Source organism: Symsagittifera roscoffensis, chromosome 9 (assembly GCF_963678635.1).
Source record: "Symsagittifera roscoffensis chromosome 9, txSymRosc1.1, whole genome shotgun sequence".
Classification (NCBI taxonomy): Eukaryota; Metazoa; Xenacoelomorpha; order Acoela; family Convolutidae; genus Symsagittifera; species Symsagittifera roscoffensis.
Window position 1 is genome coordinate 36,387,452 of NC_087070.1, and position 20,360 is coordinate 36,407,811.

The following is a 20,360-nucleotide window of genomic DNA, read 5'->3' on the forward strand; positions in this document are numbered from 1 at the left end:
GATGTATCATCGATTATAAAATGAATACGAAGTTTGTAGTTAACTAATTAAATTAAGCGAAATAAATTAAGTGGGTTCATTTTGTCAATGGTTTTAGCATAGATACGTTAAGTCATTCTGGGTTGCATGGGCAAAATTAACGGTAAATAGTTTTTACGAACAAAAAAAACTTTTACAAAAGTTCGCAAGGTTGGAACTTTTAAGTAAAATAACTAAAAAAAGAATATGTTTTCAGTTATTTTACAAAATCATTTTGTCCTCGAAAATAATTTATCATACTGGCGGCGAGTCCCGGTTCATCCAAGCAAAATTCTCCGACAATGTCCATCTGCTTAACAAAATGGCGTGAAGCCAGTCCATCGGTTTGGGTTTGGCCGAATGTATGCTTCATGGCCGATTCATACTCCACTAACTCTAAATGGACTATATTTGAAGCTAATTTGGGTCATGCAAAGTCGCAACATATCTAATTTGGGTCGGCAAAGTCGCTACATAGCTAATGTGGGTCGGGAAAAGTCGCTACATATCTAATTTGGGCCGGACAAAGTCGCAACATAGCTAATGTGGGTCGGGCAATGTCGCTACAAAGCTAATTTGGATCGCGCAAAGTCACAACATATCTAATTTGGGTCGGGCATAGTCGCAAAATGTCTAGTTTGGGTCTCACAAAGTCGCAACATAGCTAATGTGGGTCGGGCAATGTCGCTACAAAAATAATTTGGGTCGTGCAAAGTCGCAACATAGCTAATATGGGCGCACTAAGTCGCGACATAACCAATGTAGGTCGCAAAATGTCGCAACATTAAGTTCGCAAAGACTATCCCGTCTTTTTCCTCGACTTGGCTTCAAAATAATATGCATTTGATATGATGTTCAAATTTTTTCGTTTCCTATTTTCGTTATTTTGCCTAGTGTTGCGTTCATTTGAAAACCTCTAGCTAGTATGTTTGTTTCTTTTGTAAGATCCTCTGACGCTCATTGGAGCTCTAGTTTTAGAGATGTATCATTGAACATAAAATGAATACAAAATTTGTAGTTTTTTAATTAAATTAAGCGAAAAAAAAATAAGTAGGTTCATCATTTTTCCAATGGTTTTATCATAGATACATAAATCACTCTGGGTTGCATGGGCAAAATTAACGGTAAATGATTTTTACGAACAAAAAAAACTTTTACTGAAGTTAGCTAGGTTGGAAACTTTAAGTAAAATAACTAAAAAATGAATATGTTTTCAGTTATTTTACAAAATCATTTTGTTCTTGAAAATAATTTATCATACTGGCGGCGATTCCCCATTCATCCAAGCAAAATTCTCCGAGAATGTCCATCTGCTTAACAAAATGGCGTGAAGCCGGTCCATTGGTTTGGGTTTGGCCAAACGTATGCCCCATGGCCGATTCATACTCCACTGACTCTAAATGGACTATATATGAAGCTAATTTGGGTCATGCAAAGTCGCAACATATCCAATTTGGGTCGGACAAAGCCGCAACATAGCTAATGTGGGTCGGGAAATGTCGCTACAAAGCTAATTTGGGTCGTTGGGTCGTGCAAAGTCGCAACATATCTAATTTGGGTCGGGCATAATCGCCAAATGTCTAGTTTTGGTCTCACAAAGTCGCAACATAGCTAATATGGGCGCGCAAAGTCGCAACATAGCTAATATGGGCGCACTAAGTCGCGACATAACCAATGTGGGTCGCAACTTTAAGTTTGCAAAGACTATCCCGACTTTTTCCTCGACTTGGCTTCAACATAATATGCATTTGATATGATGTTCAGACTTTTTCGTTTCCTATTTTTGTTATTTTGCCTAGTGTTGCGTTCATTTGAAAACCTCTAGCTAGTATGTTTGTTTCTTTTCTAAGATCCTCTGACGCTCCTTGGAGCTCTAGTTTTGGAGATGTATCATCGAACATAAAATGAATACGAAGTTTGTTGTAACTTATTTTATTTAAGCGAAAAAAATTAATTAAGTTCATTTTATCAATAGTTTTAGCATAGATACATAAAGCCATTCTGTGTTGCATGGGCAAACTTAACGGTAAATGATTTTTATGAACAAAAAAATTTTTTTGCAAAAGTTCGCTAGGTTGGAACTTTTTGGTAAAATAACTAAAAAAAGAAAAGGTTTTCAGTTTTTTTACAAAATCATTTTGTTCTTGAAAATAATTTATCATACTGGCGGCGATTCCCCATTCATCGAAGCAAAAATCACCGAGAATGTCCATCTGCTTAACAAAATGGCGTGAAGCCGGTCCATTGGTTTGGCCAAACGTATGCCCCATGGCCGATTCATACTCCACTGACTCTAAATGGACTATATATGAAGCTAATTTGGGTCATGCAAAGTGGCAACATACCTAATTTGGGCAGGGCAAAGTCGCTACATAGCTAATGTGGGTCGGGAAAAGTCGCTACATAGCTAATTTGGGTCGGAAAAAATCGCTACATATCTAACTTAGGTCCGACAAAGTCGCAACATAGCTAAAGTGGGTCGGGCAAGGTCGCAACATATCTAATTTGGAACGGGCATAGTCGCAAAATGTCTAGTTTGGGTCTCACAAAGTCGCAACATAGCTAATATGGGCGCGCAAAGTCGCAACATAGCTAATATGGGCGCACTAAATCGCGACATAACCAATGTGGGTCGCAACATTAAGTTTGCAAAGACTATCCCGACTTTTTCCTCGACTTGGCTTCAACATAATATGCATTTGATATGATGTTCAGACTTTTTCGTTTCCTATTTTTGTTATTTTGCCTAGTGTTGCGTTCATTTGAAAACCTCTAGCTAGTATGTTTGTTTCTTTTCTAAGATCCTCTGACGCTCCTTGGAGCTCTAGTTTTGGAGATGTATCATCGAACATAAAATGAATACGAAGTTTGTTGTAACTTATTTTATTTGAGCGAAAAAAATTAATTAAGTTCATTTTATCAATAGTTTTAGCATAGATACATAAAGCCATTCTGTGTTGCATGGGCAAAATTAACGGTAAATGATTTTTACGAATAAAAAAATTTTTTTGCAAAAGTTCGCTAGGTTGGAACTTTTTGGTAAAATAACTAAAAAAAGAAAAAGTTTTCAGTTTTTTTACAAAATCATTTTGTTCTTGAAAATAATTTATCATACTGGCGGCGAGCCCCGATTCATCCAATCAAATATCTCCGAGAATGTCCATCTGGGTAACAAATTGGCGTGAAGCAGGTCAATGGGTTTGGGTTTGGCCGAATGTATGCCCCATAACCGATCCATACTCCACTGACTTTAAATGGTTTTTATTTAAAGAAAAAAATGCGTTCGTTTTTCCTAAAACCGTCATAATGAACTTTGATGACAAAAAAAAACTTTATAATTCGTTTTCAACCAATTGTAAAAAATTTTTGCAAAAAAGAGATTGAAATTGAATATTCAATTTATCCGATTATTATCCGTAAAACTCCAGTGCGGATAAAGACAGCTCGTATCGCGACAAAACATTCAAGCTTTCGGCTGCCTACATCCCGTTTAAACGAAGTGGCTTATGTCTAATTGGTCACTGCTAGTAGATACTTAAGAGTCAAACTAGCTCGATTTGCAAAAAATTTTCATTCGACCCAAAAATTAAAGCTAAATTAAAGCTTCATGCTTTTGAAAGCTGTTTGTATAAAATTCACACTCATTTAATATATATTTCAAGTGCCATTTTTATTCTTCATGTAATGTTAGGACGAATATCTGGTCAAAAAAATCATTGATAGAAAATTTTTCAAATATTTTTATAAATAATCAGCGCTTTAGATAACACAATGGTTAAAACTCATTTGATCAAAACGAACTCTTTTTTATTATGTGTCATTAGGTCATAGTCCGTATTTGACAAAACATCATTGCGTTGGTGTTAGCAAAAAAAAAACGTTTACAATACAAGCTGCTGATGATAACAAACTCGATCAAAACAGCGTAAAATAAAATTGATATGAATGAAGATCAGGTCCAAAACTTTTGCGACAGCTTCGACATGTCGTTGCCGGATAAGAAGCACCGTATATTTATACTTTCCAGGACGATTGACAAAGACGATCATCTGAAAATATGGCTTACACAAGCACCACACAATACTCTGAAAATACCTGTTATCTTGTCCTATTTGAAGTTCCGGAAACTTCAAGTATAATCGAAACTGCTTGTGCTGAAGATCGAAACCTGAAATCTGACATACTCTTGAACATGTGCCTCAACTTGGGCAAGGGAAGAATTGATGTTTTAATCAAAATATCGAAAAACAGGATGTCTCAAAATTCAGTGAAATAACACAAAATCATCAAAACCGAATTAAAATCATTAGAAACCTTATGGCCAAAAACGATTTGGTAGATCGAGTAAAAGTTGAAATTAATGGCATAAAACCAGAAAAAATCGAAAACCCCTCTAAGTTGTGGAAAATGGTTGGTGATATCAGAGAGACATGTCGCGAATGCGGAATTGCATTTATGCTGAGAGATGAAAAGAAAAGCGAAATCGAAGCTGACCGAAAAACCTCGCTGAATAAAGTGAAAAATATTTTGAAACCAGGACGGGTTGACAGTTTCACTGAAGAAGCTAGAGAGTTGGCTGAAAGTTGCAATTTTGATACTCGCTTGTTCACACTGCAAAACAATCGAGTCAAAGCTTCTTGGAAAGGCGAAGATGAACACGGACCTACGCTAAAAGACTACAAAAAACTAGAAGAGTTTGTCAAAAGCAGACTTCGAGACTCATATAGTAAAAACTTAACGACCAAGCCGTTCGTGTTTGCTCCCGAAGAAGGAAAAATTTTCCGGTCAACCACATTGCAAATGGCCGGTAAAACAGGACTCGCAAACTACACGACATTCCAAAAAACTACAAGCGAGACTTCTTTATTCATGGAACTGATCGAAGCTATTAAAGAACCTACAGCCGAAGAGGGGCCAAGAGGAATCTTCATCAAAAACACAAACGAGGACAAGCTGCAGCATATTCTGAGGGTGAAAAAGGGGGAGCGGTATGAGTACGACTGGCTCTTCTGTGCGCAAGACAGTCTGATTTGTATCGAACTTACCGCTTCCAAAATCACTTAGTCAGAGGTGACAACCGGAGTGTAGTCCTAAGGATAACTGCAATAACTTCGTCCAATTTTCAAAAAGCGGAGAAGGATACCTTAAGCATCCGACACCAACCCCCTCCCCTTCTTTTTAAAACGACCAAAAATGTAACCGAACTACCGGTTGCTGGGCTGGAAGAAGGCTTGGAGCTCACAGCAGCCGCCCCTTAGTTCTAGTCGCCAAATTTTTCCAAATGGTCACATTTGGTAGTTTTTACGACAACCATTCATGGTTGACCGAACGTACATTTTTTTGAAGGTGTTTTTGGCGTCAATATATGCCAAGTTTTAGGATGCGGAAGGGGGCTTTGTTACACGCCCAATAATGCAGTTTTTTGAAAAAAAAACTTCCAGAAACTCCACAATCGAATGCGGCGAAATATTTAGCCACCATCGCCTGCACATAAAATGTTTACCTAATTTTGACATTTCTGGGTTTCAAAGGGCTGGAAAACTTTTTAATGGCCGACCTATAAAAAGCGGTCGAAAACCATCTCCAGTTCAGAAGTTCCTGTGCATAACTTTAATCAATTTGAGACATAATCCTAAAAACTTATATTTGATATCATTTTTTTTATTTTGTATTAAGTTTAGATGCGGCAATCATTGTTATAGATTGCCCAAAAATCATAATGAATAGTTACTTACCTAAACTTGATTTACAAAAAAATTAGAAAACTTACAAGATAGTAACTCTCGAGTTATGATCTGATTTTGAAGAGAAACTTAAGAAATAGTTGTTAGTACACAAAGCGAGATCTGAGTTCAATGATGAGATTTAAATAAAAATATATATAAAAAAAGATACATAGATAACGGCAAAGTTAACGGTAAATAGTTTTTACGAACAAAAGCAACTGTTACAAAAGTTCGCTAGGTTGGAACTTTTTAGTAAAATAACTAAAAAAAAGAATATGTTTTCAGTTATTTTGATAAAAAATCATTTTTTTCTTGAAAATAGCTTATCATACTGGCGGCGACTCCAGATTCATTCAAGCAAAAATCTCCGAGAATGCCCATCTGCTTAACAAAATGGCGTGAAGACAGTCCATCGGTTTGGGTTTGGCCGAACGTATGCCCCATGGCCGATTCATACTCCACTGACTCTAAATGGACTATATTTGAAGCTAATTTGGGTCGTGCAAAGTCGCAACATATCTAATTTGGGTCGGGGAAAGTCGCTACATAGCTAATGTGGGTCGGGAAAAGTCGCTACATATCTAATTTGGGTCGTACAAAGTCGCAACATAGCCAATATGGGTCGGGCAATGTCGCTACAAAGCTAATATGGGCGCACAAAGTCGCTACATATCTAATTTGGGTCGGACAAAGTCGCAACATAGCTAATGTGGGTCGGTCAATGTCGCTACAAAGCTAGTTTGGGTCGTGCAAAGTCGCAACACATCTAATTTGGGTCGGGCATAGTCGCAAAATGTCTAGTTTGGGTCTCACAAAGTCGCAACATAGCTAATATGGGCGCGCAAAGTCGCAACATAGCTAATATGGTCGCACTAAGTTGCGACATAACCAATGTAGGTCGCAAAATGTCGCAACATTAAGTTCGCAAAGACTATCCCGACTTTTTCCTCGAGTTGGCTTCAAAATAATATGCATTGGATATGATGTTCAGACTTTTTCGTTTCCTATCTTCGTTATTTTGCCTAGTGTTGCAGTCATTTGAAAACCTCTAACTAGTATGTTTTTTTTTTTGTAAGATCATCTGACGCTCCTTGGAGCTCTAGTTTTGGAGATGTATCATCAAACATAAAATGAATACAAAATTTGTTGTAACTTATTTTATTTAAGCGAAAATAACTAAAAAAAAAATATATTTTCAGTTATTTTACAAAATCATTTTGTTCTTGAAAATAACTTATCATACTGGCGGCGACTCCCGATTCATCCAAGCAAAAATCTCCGAGAATGTTCATCTGCTCAACAAAATGGCGTGAAGCCGGTCCATCGGTTTGGGTTTGGCCAAACGTATGCCCCATGGCCGATTCATACTCCACTGACTCTAAATGGACTATATTTGAAGCTAATTTGGGTCGTGCAAAGTCGCAACATATCTAATTTGGGTCGGGCAAAGTCGCTACATAGCTAATTTGGGTCGGGAAAAGTCGCTACATATCTAATTTGGGTCGGACAAAGTCACAACATAGCTAATGTGGGTCGGTCAATGTCGCTACAAAGCTGGTTTGGGTCGTGCAAAGTCGCAACATATCTAATTTGGGTCGGGCATAGTCGCAAAATGTCTAGTTTGGGTCTCACAAAGTCGCAACATAGCTAATATGGGCGCGCAAAGTCGCAACATAGCTAATATGGTCGCACTAAGTTGCGACATAACCAATGTAGGTCGCAAAATGTCGCAACATTAAGTTCGCAAAGGTTATCCCGATTTTTCCTCGAGTTGGGTTCAAAATAATATGCATTTGATATGATGTTCAGACTTTTTCGTTTCCTATTTCCGTTATTTTGCCTAGTGTTGCGTTCATTTGAAAACCTCTAGCTAGTATATTTGTTTCTTTTGTAAGATCCTCTGACGCTCCTTGGAGCTCTAGTTTTGGAGACTTATCATCGAACATAAAATGAATACGAAATTTGTAGTAACTTATTTTATTTAAGCGAAAAAAATTAATTAAGTTCATTTTATCAATATTTTTAGCATAGATACATAAAGTCATTCTGGGTTGCATGGGCAAAATTAACGGTAAAAAAACTATTTCCGTTATTTTGCCTAGTCCTATTTCCGTTATTTTGCCTAGTGTTGCGTTCATTTGAAAACCTCTAGCTAGTATGTTTGTTTCCTTTGTAAGATCCTCTGACGCTCCTTTGAGCTCTAGTTTTGGAGATGTATCATCGAACAAGAAATGAATACAAATTTTGTAGTTACTTATTTAAATTAAGCGAGAAGAAATTAAGTAGTTTCATTTTTTCAATGGTTTTATCATAGATACATAAAGTCACTCTGTGTTGCATGGGCAAAATTAACGGTAAATGATTTTTACGAACAAAAAAAACTTTTACTGAAGTTCGCTAGGTTGGAAATTTTAAGTAAAATAACTAAAAAATGAATATGTTTTCAGTTATTTTACAAAATCATTTTGTTCTTGAAAATAATTTATCATACTGGCGGCGAGTCCCGATTCATCCACGCAAAAATCTCCGAGAATGTCCATCTGCTTAACAAAATGGCGTGAAGCCGGTCCATCGGTTTGGGTATGGCCGATTGTATGCCTCATGGCCGATTCATACTCCACTGACTCTAAATGGACTATATTTGAAGCTAATTTGGGTCATGCAAAGTCGCAACATAGCTAATATGGGCGCACAAAGCCGCGACTTAGCCAATGTGGGTCGCAAAAAGTCGCGCAACATTAAGTGCGCCAGGACTAACCCGACTTTTTTCTCGACTTGGCTTCAAAAAAATAATATGCATTTGATATTATGTTTAAATGTTTTCGTTTCCTTTCTGCGTTATTTTGCTTAGTGTTGCGGTCATTTGAAAACCTCTAGCTAGTATATTTGTTTCTTTTGTAAGATCCTCTGAAGCTCCTTGGAGCTCTAGTTTTGGAGACTTATCATCGAACATAAAATGAATACGAAATTTGTAGTAACTTATTTTATTTAAGCGAAAAAAATTAATTAAGTTCATTTTATCAATATTTTTAGCATAGATACATAAAGTCATTCTGGGTTGCATGGGCAAAATTAACGGTAAAAAAACTATTTCCGTTATTTTGCCTAGTCCTATTTCCGTTATTTTGCCTAGTGTTGCATTCATTTGAAAACCTCTAGCTAGTATGTTTGTTTCCTTTGTAAGATCCTCTGACGCTCCTTTGAGCTCTAGTTTTGGAGATGTATCATCGAACAAGAAATGAATACAAATTTTGTAGTTACTTATTTAAATTAAGCGAGAAGAAATTAAGTAGTTTCATTTTTTCAATGGTTTTATCATAGATACATAAAGTCACTCTGTGTTGCATGGGCAAAATTAACGGTAAATGATTTTTACGAACAAAAAAAACATTTACTGAAGTTCGCTAGGTTGGAAATTTTAAGTAAAATAACTAAAAAATGAATATGTTTTCAGTTATTTTACCAAATCATTTTGTTCTTGAAAATAATTTATCATACTGGCGGCGAGTCCCGATTCATCCACGCAAAAATCTCCGAGAATGTCCATCTGCTTAACAAAATGGTGTGAAGCCGGTCCATCGGTTTGGGTATGTCCGATTGTATGCCTCATGGCCGATTCATACTCCACTGACTCTAAATGGACTATATTTGAAGCTAATTTGGGTCATGCAAAGTCGCAACATAGCTAATATGGGCGCACAAAGCCGCGACTTAGCCAATGTGGGTCGCAAAAAGTCGCGCAACATTAAGTGCGCCAGGACTAACCCGACTTTTTTCTCGACTTGGCTTCAAAAAAATAATATGCATTTGATATTATGTTTAAATGTTTTCGTTTCCTTTCTGCGTTATTTTGCTTAGTGTTGCGGTCATTTGAAAACCTCTAGCTAGTATATTTGTTTCTTTTTCTGAAGCTCCTTGGAGCTCTAGTTTTGGAGACTTATCATCGAACATAAAATGAATACGAAATTTGTAGTAACTTATTTTATTTAAGCGAAAAAAATTAATTAAGTTCATTTTATCAATATTTTTAGCATAGATACATAAAGTCATTCTGGGTTGCATGGGCAAAATTAACGGTAAAAAAACTATTTCCGTTATTTTGCCTAGTCCTATTTCCGTTATTTTGCCTAGTGTTGCGTTCATTTGAAAACCTCTAGCTAGTATGTTTGTTTCCTTTGTAAGATCCTCTGACGCTCCTTTGAGCTCTAGTTTTGGAGATGTATCATCGAACAAGAAATGAATACAAATTTTGTAGTTACTTATTTAAATTAAGCGAGAAGAAATTAAGTAGTTTCATTTTTTCAATGGTTTTATCATAGATACATAAAGTCACTCTGTGTTGCATGGGCAAAATTAACGGTAAATGATTTTTACGAACAAAAAAAACATTTACTGAAGTTCGCTAGGTTGGAAATTTTAAGTAAAATAACTAAAAAATGAATATGTTTTCAGTTATTTTACAAAATCAATTTGTTCTTGAAAATAATTTATCATACTGGCGGCGAGTCCCGATTCATCCACGCAAAAATCTCCGATAATGTCCATCTGCTTAACAAAATGGCGTGAAGCCGGTCCATCGGTTTGGGTATGGCCGATTGTATGCCTCATGGCCGATTCATACTCCACTGACTCTAAATGGACTATATTTGAAGCTAATTTGGGTCATGCAAAGTCGCAACATATCCAATTTGAGTCGGACAAAGTCGCTACATAGCTAATGTGGGTCGGGAAAACTCGCTACATATCTAATTTGGGTCGGACAAAGCCGCAACATAGCTAATGTGGGTCGGGCAATGTCGCTACAAAGCTAATTTGGGTCGTGCAAAGTCGCAACATATCTAATTTGGGTCGGGCATAATCGCCAAATGTCTAGTTTTGGTCTCACAAAGTCGCAACATAGCTAATATGGGCGCGCAAAGTCGCAACATAGCTAATATGGGCGCACTAAGTCGCGACATAACCATTGTGGGTCGCAAAATGTCGCAATATTAATTTCGCAAAGACTATCCCGACTTTTTCCTCGACTTGGCATCAAAATAATATGCATTTAAAATGATGTTCAGACTTTTTTGTTTCCTATTTTCGTTATTTTGCCTAGTGTTGCGTTCATTTGAAAACCTCTAGCTAGTATGTTTGTTTCTTTTGTAAGATCCTCTGACGCTCCTTTGAGCTCTAGTTTTGGAAATGTATCATCAAACATAAAATGAATACAAATTTTGTAGTTACTTATTTAAATTAAGCGAAAAGAAATTAAGTAGATTCATTTTTTCAATGGTTTTATCATAGATACATAAAATCACTCTGGGTTACATGGGCAAAATTAACGGTAAATGATTTTTACGAACAAAAAATTTTTTTACTGAAGTTCGCTAGGTTGGAAATTTTAAGTAAAATAACTAAAAAATGAATATGTTTTCAGTTATTTTACAAAATCATTTTGTTCTTGAAAATAATTTATCATACTGGCGGCGAGTACCGATTCATCCACGCAAAGATCTCCGAGAATGTCCATCTGCTTAACAAAATGGCGTGAAGCCGGTCCATCGGTTTGGGTATGGCCGATTGTATGCCTCATGGCCGATTCATACTCCACTGACTCTAAATGGACTATATTTGAAGCTAATTTGGGTCATGCAAAGTCGCAACATATCCAATTTGGGTCGGACAAAGTCGCTATATAGCTAATGTGGGTCGGGAAAACTCGCTACATATCTAATTTGGGTCGGACAAAGCCGCAACATAGCTAATGTGGGTCGGGCAATGTCGCTACAAAGCTAATTTGGGTCGTGCAAAGTCGCAACATATCTAATTTGGGTCGGGCATAATCGCCAAATGTCTAGTTTTGGTCTCACAAAGTCGCAACATAGCTAATATGGGCGCGCAAAGTCGCAACATAGCTAATATGGGCGCACTAAGTCGCGACATAACCATTGTGGGTCGCAAAATGTCGCAATATTAATTTCGCAAAGACTATCCCGACTTTTTCCTCGAGTTGGCATCAAAATAATATGCATTTAAAATGATGTTCAGACTTTTTTGTTTCCTATTTTCGTTATTTTGCCTAGTGTTGCGTTGATTTGAAAACCTCTAGCTAGTATGTTTGTTTCTTTTGTAAGATCCTCTGACGCTCCTTTGAGCTCTAGTTTTGGAAATGTATCATCAAACATAAAATGAATACAAATTTTGTAGTTACTTATTTAAATTAAGCGAAAAGAAATTAAGAAGATTCATTTTTTCAATGGTTTTATCATAGATACATAAAATCACTCTGGGTTACATGGGCAAAATTAACGGTAAATGATTTTTACGAACAAAAAATTTTTTTACTGAAGTTCGCTAGGTTGGAACTTTTAAGTAAAATAACTAAAAAAAGAATATGTTTTCAGTTATTTTACAAAATCAATTTGTTCTTGAAAATAATTTATCATACTGGCGGTGAGTCCCGATTCATCCAAGCAAAAATCTCCGAGAATGTCTATCTGCTTAACAAAAAGGCGTGAAGCCAGTCCATCGCTTTGGGTTTGGCCGAATGTATGCCTCATGGCCGATTCATACTCCACTGACTCTAAATGGACTATATTTGATGCTAATTTGGGTCATGCAAAGTCGCAACATATCTAATTTGGGTCGGGCAAAGTCGCTACATAGCTAATGTGGGTCGGGAAAAGTCACTACATATCTAATTTGGGTCGGACAAAGTCGTAACATAGCTAATGTGGGTCGGGCAATGTCGCTACAAAGCTAATTTGGGTCGTGCAAAGTCACAACATATCTAATTTGGGCCGGGCATAGTCGCAAAATGTCTAGTTTGGGTCTCACAAAGTCGCAACATAGCTAATATGGGCGCGCAAAATTGCAACATAGCTAATATGGGCGCACTAAGTCGCGACATAACCAATGTAGGTCGCAAAATGTCGCAACATTAAGTTCGCAAAGATTATCCCGTCTTTTTCCTCGACTTGGCTTCAAAATAATATGCATTTGATATGATGTTCAAATTTTTTCGTTTCCTATTTTCTTTATTTTGCCTAGTGTTGCGTTCATTTGAAAACCTCTAGCTAGTATGTTTGTTTCTTTTGTAAGATCCTCTGACGCTCCTTGGAGCTCTAGTTTTAGACATGTATCATTGAACAAAAAATGAATACAAAATTTGTAGTTACTTAATTAAATTAAGCGAAAAGAAATTAAGTAGGTTCATTTTTTCAATGATTTTATCATAGATACATAAAGTCACTCTGGGTTGCATGGGCAAAATTAACGGTAAATGATTTTTACGAACAAAAAAAACTTTTACTGAAGTTAGCTAGGTTGGAACTTTTAAGTAAAATAACTAAAAAAAGAATATGTTTTCAGTTATTTTACAAAATCATTTTGTTCTTGAAAATAATTTATCATACTGGCGGCGATTCCCCATTCATCCAAGCAAAAATCTCCGAGAATGTCCATCTGCTTAACAAAATGGCGTGAAGCCGGTCCATGGGTTTGGGTTTGGCCGAATGTATGCCCCATGGCCGATTCATACTCCACTGACTCTAAATGGACTATATATGTAGCTAATTTGAGTCATGCAAAGTCGCAACATAGCTAATATGGGCGCAAAAAGCCGCGACTTAGCCAATGTGGGTCGCAAAAAGTCGCGCAACATTAAGTGCGCCAGGACTAACCCGACTTTTTCCTCGACTTGGCTTCAAAAAAATAATATGCATTTGATATTATGTTTAAATGTTTTCGTTTCCTTTCTGCGTTATTTTGCTTAGTGTTGCGGTCATTTGAAAATCTCTAGCTATTTTGTTTGTTTCTGTTGTAAGATCCTCTGACGCTCCTTGGAGCTCTAGTTTTGAAGATGTATCATCGATTATAAAATGAATACGAAGTTTGTAGTTACTTAATTAAATTAAGCGAAAGAAATTAAGTAGGTTCATTTTGTCAATGGTTTTAGCATAGATACGTTAAGTCATTCTGGGTTGCATGGGCAAAATTAACGGTAAATAGTTTTTACGAACAAAAGCAACTGTTACAAAAGTTCGCTAGGTTGGAACTTTTAAGTAAAATAACTACAAAACGAATATGTTTTCAGTTATTTTACAAAATCATTTTGTTCTTGAAAATAATTTATCATACTGGCGGCGAGTCCCGATTCATCCAAGCAAAAATCTCCGAGAACGTCCATCTGCTTAACAACATGGCGTGAAGCCGATCCATGGGTTTGGGTTTAGCCGAATGTATGCCCCATGGCCGATTCATACTCCACTGACTCTAAATGGACTATATATGAAGCTAATTTGGGTCATGCAAAGTGGCAACATATCTAATTTGGGTAGGGCAAAGTCGCTACATAGCTAATGTGGGTCGGGAAAAGTCCCTACATAGCTAATGTGGGTCGGGAAAAGTCGCTACATATCTAATTTAGATCGGACAAAGTCGCAACATAGCTAAAGTGGGTCGGGCAAGGTCGCAACATATCTAATTTGGAACGGGCATAGTCGCAAAATGTCTAGTTTGGGTCTCACAAAGTCGCAACATAGCTAATATGGGCGCGCAAAGTCGCAACATAGCTAATATGGGCGCATTAAGTCGCGACATAACCAATGTGGGTCGCAAAATGTCGCAACATTAAGTTTGCAAAGACTATCCGACTTTTTTCTCGACTTGGCATCAAAATAATATGCATTTAATATGATGTTCAGACTTTTTCGTTTCCTATTTTCGTTAATTTGCCTAGTGTTGCGTTCATTTTAAAACCTCTAGCTAATTTGTTTGTTTCTTTTGTAAGATCCTCTGACGCTCCTTTGAGCTCTAGTTTTGAAGATGTATCATCGATTATAAAATGAATACGAAGTTGGTAGTTACTTAATTAAATTAAGCGAAAAAAATTAAGTAGGTTCATTTTGTCAATGGTTTTAGCATAGATACGTTAAGTCATTCTGGGTTGCATGGGCAAAATTAACGGTAAATAGTTTTTACGAACAAAAAAAACTTTTACAAAAGTTCGCTAGGTTGGAACTTTTAAGTAAAATAACTAAAAAAAGAATATGTTTTCAGTTATTTTACAAAATAATTTTGTTCTTGAAAATAATTTATCATACTGGCGGCGAGTCCCGATTCATCCAAGCAAAACTCTCCGAGAATGTCCATCTGCTTAACAAAATGGCGTGAAGCCAGTCCATCGGTTTGGTTTTGGCCGAATGTATGCCTCATGGCCGATTCATACTCCACTGACTCTAAATGGACTATATTTGAAGCTAGTTTGGGTCGTGCAAAGTCGCAACATATCTAATTTGGGTCAAGCAAAGTCGCTACATAGCTAATGTGGTGCGGGAAAAGTCGCTACATATCTAATTTGGGTCGTACAAAGTCGCACCATAGCTAATGTGGGTCGGGCAATGTCGCTACAAAGCTAATATGGGCGCAAAAAGTCGCAGCATAGCTAATTTTGCTCGCAATAAGTCGCAACAAAGCTAATTTGGGTAACACAAAGTCGCTACAAGCTTGGGTCATGCAAAGTCGCAACATATCTAATTTGGGTCGGGCAAAAACGCTACATAGCTAATGTGGGTCGGGAAAAGTCGCTACATATCTAATTTGGGTCGGATAAAGTCGCAACATAGCTAATGTGGGTCGGGCAATGTCGCTACAAAGCTAATTTGGTTCGTGCAAAGTCACAACATATCTAATTTGGGTCGGGCATAGTCGCAAAATGTCTAGTTTGGGTCTCACAAAAGCGCAACATAGCTAATATGGGCGCGCAAAATTGCAACATAGCTAATATGGGCGCTTTAAGTCGCGACATAAACAATGTAGGTCGCAAAATGTCGCAACATTAAGTTCGCAAAGACTATCCCGTCTTTTTCCTCGACTTGGCTTCAAAATAATATGCATTTGATATGATGTTCAAATTTTTTCGTTTCATATTTTCGTTATTTTGCTTAGTGTTGCGTTCATTTGAAAACCTCTAGCTAGTATGTTTGTTTCTTTTGTAAGATCCTCTGACGCTCCTTGGAGCTCTAGTTTTAGACATGTATCATTGAACATAAAATGAATACAAAATTTGTAGTTACTTAATTAAATTAAGCGAAAAGAAATTAAGTAGGTTCATTTTTTCAATGGTTTTATCATAGATACATAATGTCACTTTGGGTTGCATGGGCAAAATTAACGGTAAATGATTTTTACGAACAAAAAAAACTTTTACTGAAGTTAGCTAGGTTGGAATTTTTACGTAAAATAACTAAAAAAAGAATATGTTTTCAGTTATTTTACAAAATCATTTTGTTCTTGAAAATAATTTATCATACTGGCGGCGATTCCCGATTCATCCAAGCAAAAATCTCCGAGAATGTTCATCTGCTTAACAAAATGACGTGAAGCCGGTCCATCGGTTTGGGTATGGCCGATTGTATGCCCCAAGACCGATTCATACTCCACTGACTCTAAATGGACTATATATGAAGCTAATTTGGGTCATGCAAAGTCGCAACATAGCTAATATGGGCGCACAAAGCCGCGACTTAGCCAATGTGGGTCGCAAAAAGTCGCGCAACATTAAGTTTGCAAAGACTATCCCGACTTTTTCCTCGACTTGGCTTCAAAAAAATAATATGCATTTGATATGATGCTGAAATATTTTCGTTTCCTTTCTGCGTTATTTTGCCTAGTGTTGCGGTCATTTGAAAATCTCTAGCTAGTTTGTTTGTTTCTGTTTTAAGATCCTCTGACGCTCCTTGGAGCTCTAGTTTTGGAGATGTATCATCGATTATAAAATGAATACGAAGTTTGTACTTACTTAATTAAATTAAGCGAAAGAAATTAAGTAGGTTCATTTTGTCAATGGATTTAGCATAGATACGTTAAGTCATTCTGGTTTGCATGGGCAAAGTTAACGGTAAATAGTTTTTAAGAACAAAAATTTTTTTTACAAAAGTTCGCTAGGTTGGAACTTTTAAGTAAAATAACTAAAAAAAGAATATGTTTTCAGTTATTTTACAAAATCATTTTGTTCTTGAAAATAATTTATCATACTGGCGGCGAGTCCCGATTCATCCAAGCAAAAATCTCCGAGAATGTCAATCTGCTTAACAAAATGGCGTGAAGCCGGTCCATGGGTTTGGGTTTGGCCGAATGTATGCCCCATGGCCGATTCATACTCCATTGACTCTAAATGGACTGTATATGAAGCTAATTTGGGTCATGCAAAGTGGCAACATATCTAATTTGGGTAGGGCAAAGTCGCTACATAGCTAATGTGGGTCGGGAAAAGTCGCTACATAGCTAATGTGGGTCGGGAAAAGTCGCTACATATCTAATTTAGGTCGGACAAAGTCGCAACATAGCTAAAGTGGGTCGGGCAAGGTCGCAACATATCTAATTTGGAACGGGCATAGTCGCAAAATGTCTACTTTGGGTCTCACAAAGTCGCAACATAGCTAATATGGGCGCGCAAAGTCGCAACATAGCTAATATGGGCGCACTAAGTCGCGACATAACTAATGTGGGTCGCAAAATGTCGCAGCATTAAGTTTGCAAAGACTATCCCGACTTTTTCCTCGACTTGGCTTCAAAATAATATGCATTTGATATGATGTTCAGACTTTTTCGTTTCCTATTTTCGTTATTTTGCCTAGTGTTGCGTTCATTTGAAAACCTCTAGCTAGTTTGTTTGTTTCTTTTGTAAGATCCTCTGACGCTCCTTGGAGCTCTAGTTTTGGATATGTATCATCGAACATAAAATGAATACGAAATTTGTTGTAACTTATTTTATTTAAGCGAAAAAAATTAATTAAGTTCATTTTGTCAATAGTTTTAGCATAGATACATAAAGCCATTCTGGGTTGCATGGGCAAAATTAACGGTAAATGATTTTTACGAACAAAAAAAACTTTTACTGAAGTTAGCTAGGTTGGAATTTTTAAGTAAAATAACTAAAAAAAGAAAATGTTTTCAGTTTTTTTTACAAAATCATTTTGTTCTTGAAAATAATTTATCATACTGGCGGCGAGCCCCGATTCATCCAATCAAATATCTCCGAGAATGTCCATCTGGGTAACAAATTGGCGTGAAGCAGGTCCATGGGTTTGGGTTTTGCCGAATGTATGCCCCATGGCCGATCCATACTCCACTGACTTTAAATGGTTCTTATTTAATGCAAAAAATGCGTTCGTTTTTCCTAAAACCATCATGATTAACTTTGATGACAGAAGAAAAAAACGTTATAATTCGTTTTCAACCAATTGTAAAAAAATTTTGTAAAAAAGAGATTGAGATTGAATATTCAATTTATCCGATTAATCTCCGTAAAACTCCAGTGCGGATAAAGACAGCTCGTATCGCGACAAAACATTCAAGCTTTCGGCTGCCTACATCCCATTTAAACGAAGTGGCTTATGTCTAAATTTTATTGTTGCTGACAATTTTTTAGGTAATTAATTATATATTACTTTGGAAAAATAATTCAATTTTTCAATTAGAGGCGACTGTAAAGGGGAGGGGCTTTAAGAAAAACGAACTTTTTGCCCGTCAAAAGTTTGATTTTGCTATTATTTTACAGCGCCAGGCTATACTAATTGGTCAGTGCTAGTAGATACTAAATTTCAGGGAAGCAAGAGTCAAACTCGCTCGATTTGCTAAAAACTTTCATTCGACCCAAAAATTAAAGCTAAATTAAAGCTTAATGCTTTTGAAAGCTGTTTGTATAAAATTCACACTCATTTAATATATATTTTAAGTGCCATTTTTATTCTTCATGTAATGTGCGGACGAATATCTGGTCAAAAAAATCATTGATAGAAAATTTTTCAAATATTTTTATGCATAATCAGCGCTTTAGATAACACAATGGTTAAAACTCATTTGATCAAAACGAACTCTTATTTATTAGGTGTCATTAAGTCACAGTCCGTATTTGACAAAATATCATTGCGTTGGTGTTAGCAAAAAAGCGTTTACAATACGAGCTGCTGATGATAAAAAGCTCGATCAAAACAGCGTAAAATAAAATTGATATGAATGAAGATCAGGTCCAAAACTTTTGCGACAGCTTCGAAATGTCGTTGCCGGATAAGAAGCACCGTATATTTACACTTCCCAGGACGATTGACACTGACGATCATCTGAAAAAGATGGCTTACACAAGCACCAAACAGTACTCTGAAAACACCTGTTATCTTGTCCTATTTGAAGTTCCGGAAACTTCCAGTATCATCGAAACTGCTTGTGCTGAAGATCGAAACCTGAAATCTGACATACTCTTGAACATGTGCCTCAACCTGGGCAAGGGAAGAATTGATGTTTTTATCGAAATTAACCAAAATATCGAAAAACAGGATGTCTCAAAAGTCAGTGAAATAACACAAAATCATCAAAACCGAATTAAAATCATTAGAAACCTTATGGCCAAAAACGATTTGGTAGATCGAGTAAAAGTTGAAATTAATGGCATAAAACCAGAAAAAATCGAAAACCCCTCTAAGTTGTGGAAAATGGTTGGTGATATCAGAGAGACATGTCGCGAATGCGGAATTGCATTTATGCTGAGGGATGAAAAGAAAAGCGAAATCGAAGCTGACCGAAAAACCTCGCTGAATAAAGTGAAAAATATTTTGAAACCAGGACGGGTTGGCAGCTTCACTGAAGTAGCTAGAGAGTTGGCTAAAAGTTGCAATTTCGTTACTCGCTTGTTCACACTGCAAAACAATCAAGTTAAAGCTTCTTGGAAAGGCGAAGATGAACACGGAACTACGCTAAAAGACTACAAAAAACTAGAAGAGTTTGTCAAAAGCAGAATTCGAGACTCATATAGTAAAAACTTAACGACCAAGCCGTTCATGTTTGCTCCAAAAGAGGAAAAAATTTTCCGGTCAACCACATTGCAAATGGCCGGTAAAACGGGACTCGCAAACTACACGACATTCCAAAAAACTACAAGCGAGACTTCTTTATTCATGAAACTGATCGAAGCTATTAAAGAACCTACAGCCGAAGAGGGGCCAAGAGGAATCTTCATCAAAAACACAAACGAGGACAACCTGCAGCATATTCTGAGGGTGAAAAAGGGGGAGCGGTATGAGTACGACTGGCTCTTCTGTGCACAAGACAAGCTGATTTGTATCGAAATCACCGCTTCCAGAATCACTTCAGAGGTGAGAACGGGAGTGTAGTCCTAAAGATGTCTGCAAAAAATTCGCCAATTTTCAAAAGGCATTCGCCCCCTCACAGCATTAGCCCCCTCAATTCTAGTCGCCAAGTTCTCTAAATAGTCACCTTTGGTAGTTTTTACGACAACCATTCATGGTTGACCGAACGTACAACTTTTCTAAAGATGGCTTTGGCGTCAATATATGCCAAATTTTAGGATGGGGAAGGGAGCTTAGGTGCACGCCAAATAATGCAGTTTTTTTGATCAAACTTCCAGAAACCCCACAATCGAATGCGGCGAAATATTTGGCCACCATCGCCTGCACATAAAATGTTTACCTAAATTTGACATTTCATAGTTTCGAAGGGCTGCAAAATTTTTTAATGGCCGACCTATAAAAAGCAGTCAAAAATCATCTCCAGTTCAGAAGTTCCTGTGCATGACTTTAATCAATTTGAGACATATTTTAAAAAAATTATATTTGA

At 36.9% G+C, this 20,360-nt stretch overlaps 1 protein-coding gene across 2 annotated transcripts in view; it reads left to right on the plus strand.

Annotated features, from left to right (window-relative positions):
* Positions 1 to 18,609: 18,609 nt before the first annotated feature.
* The window catches only part of LOC134854098 (uncharacterized), a 50,336-nt gene continuing 48,585 nt past the window's right edge, over positions 18,610 to 20,360 (plus strand). For both annotated transcript variants that reach the window (XM_063870206.1, XM_063870207.1), the window contains exon 1: positions 18,610 to 19,879. In XM_063870206.1, the coding sequence (XP_063726276.1) occupies positions 18,743 to 19,879 (1,137 nt within the window). In that variant the 5' untranslated portion in view covers positions 18,610 to 18,742. The remainder of the gene's footprint in view (positions 19,880 to 20,360) is intronic.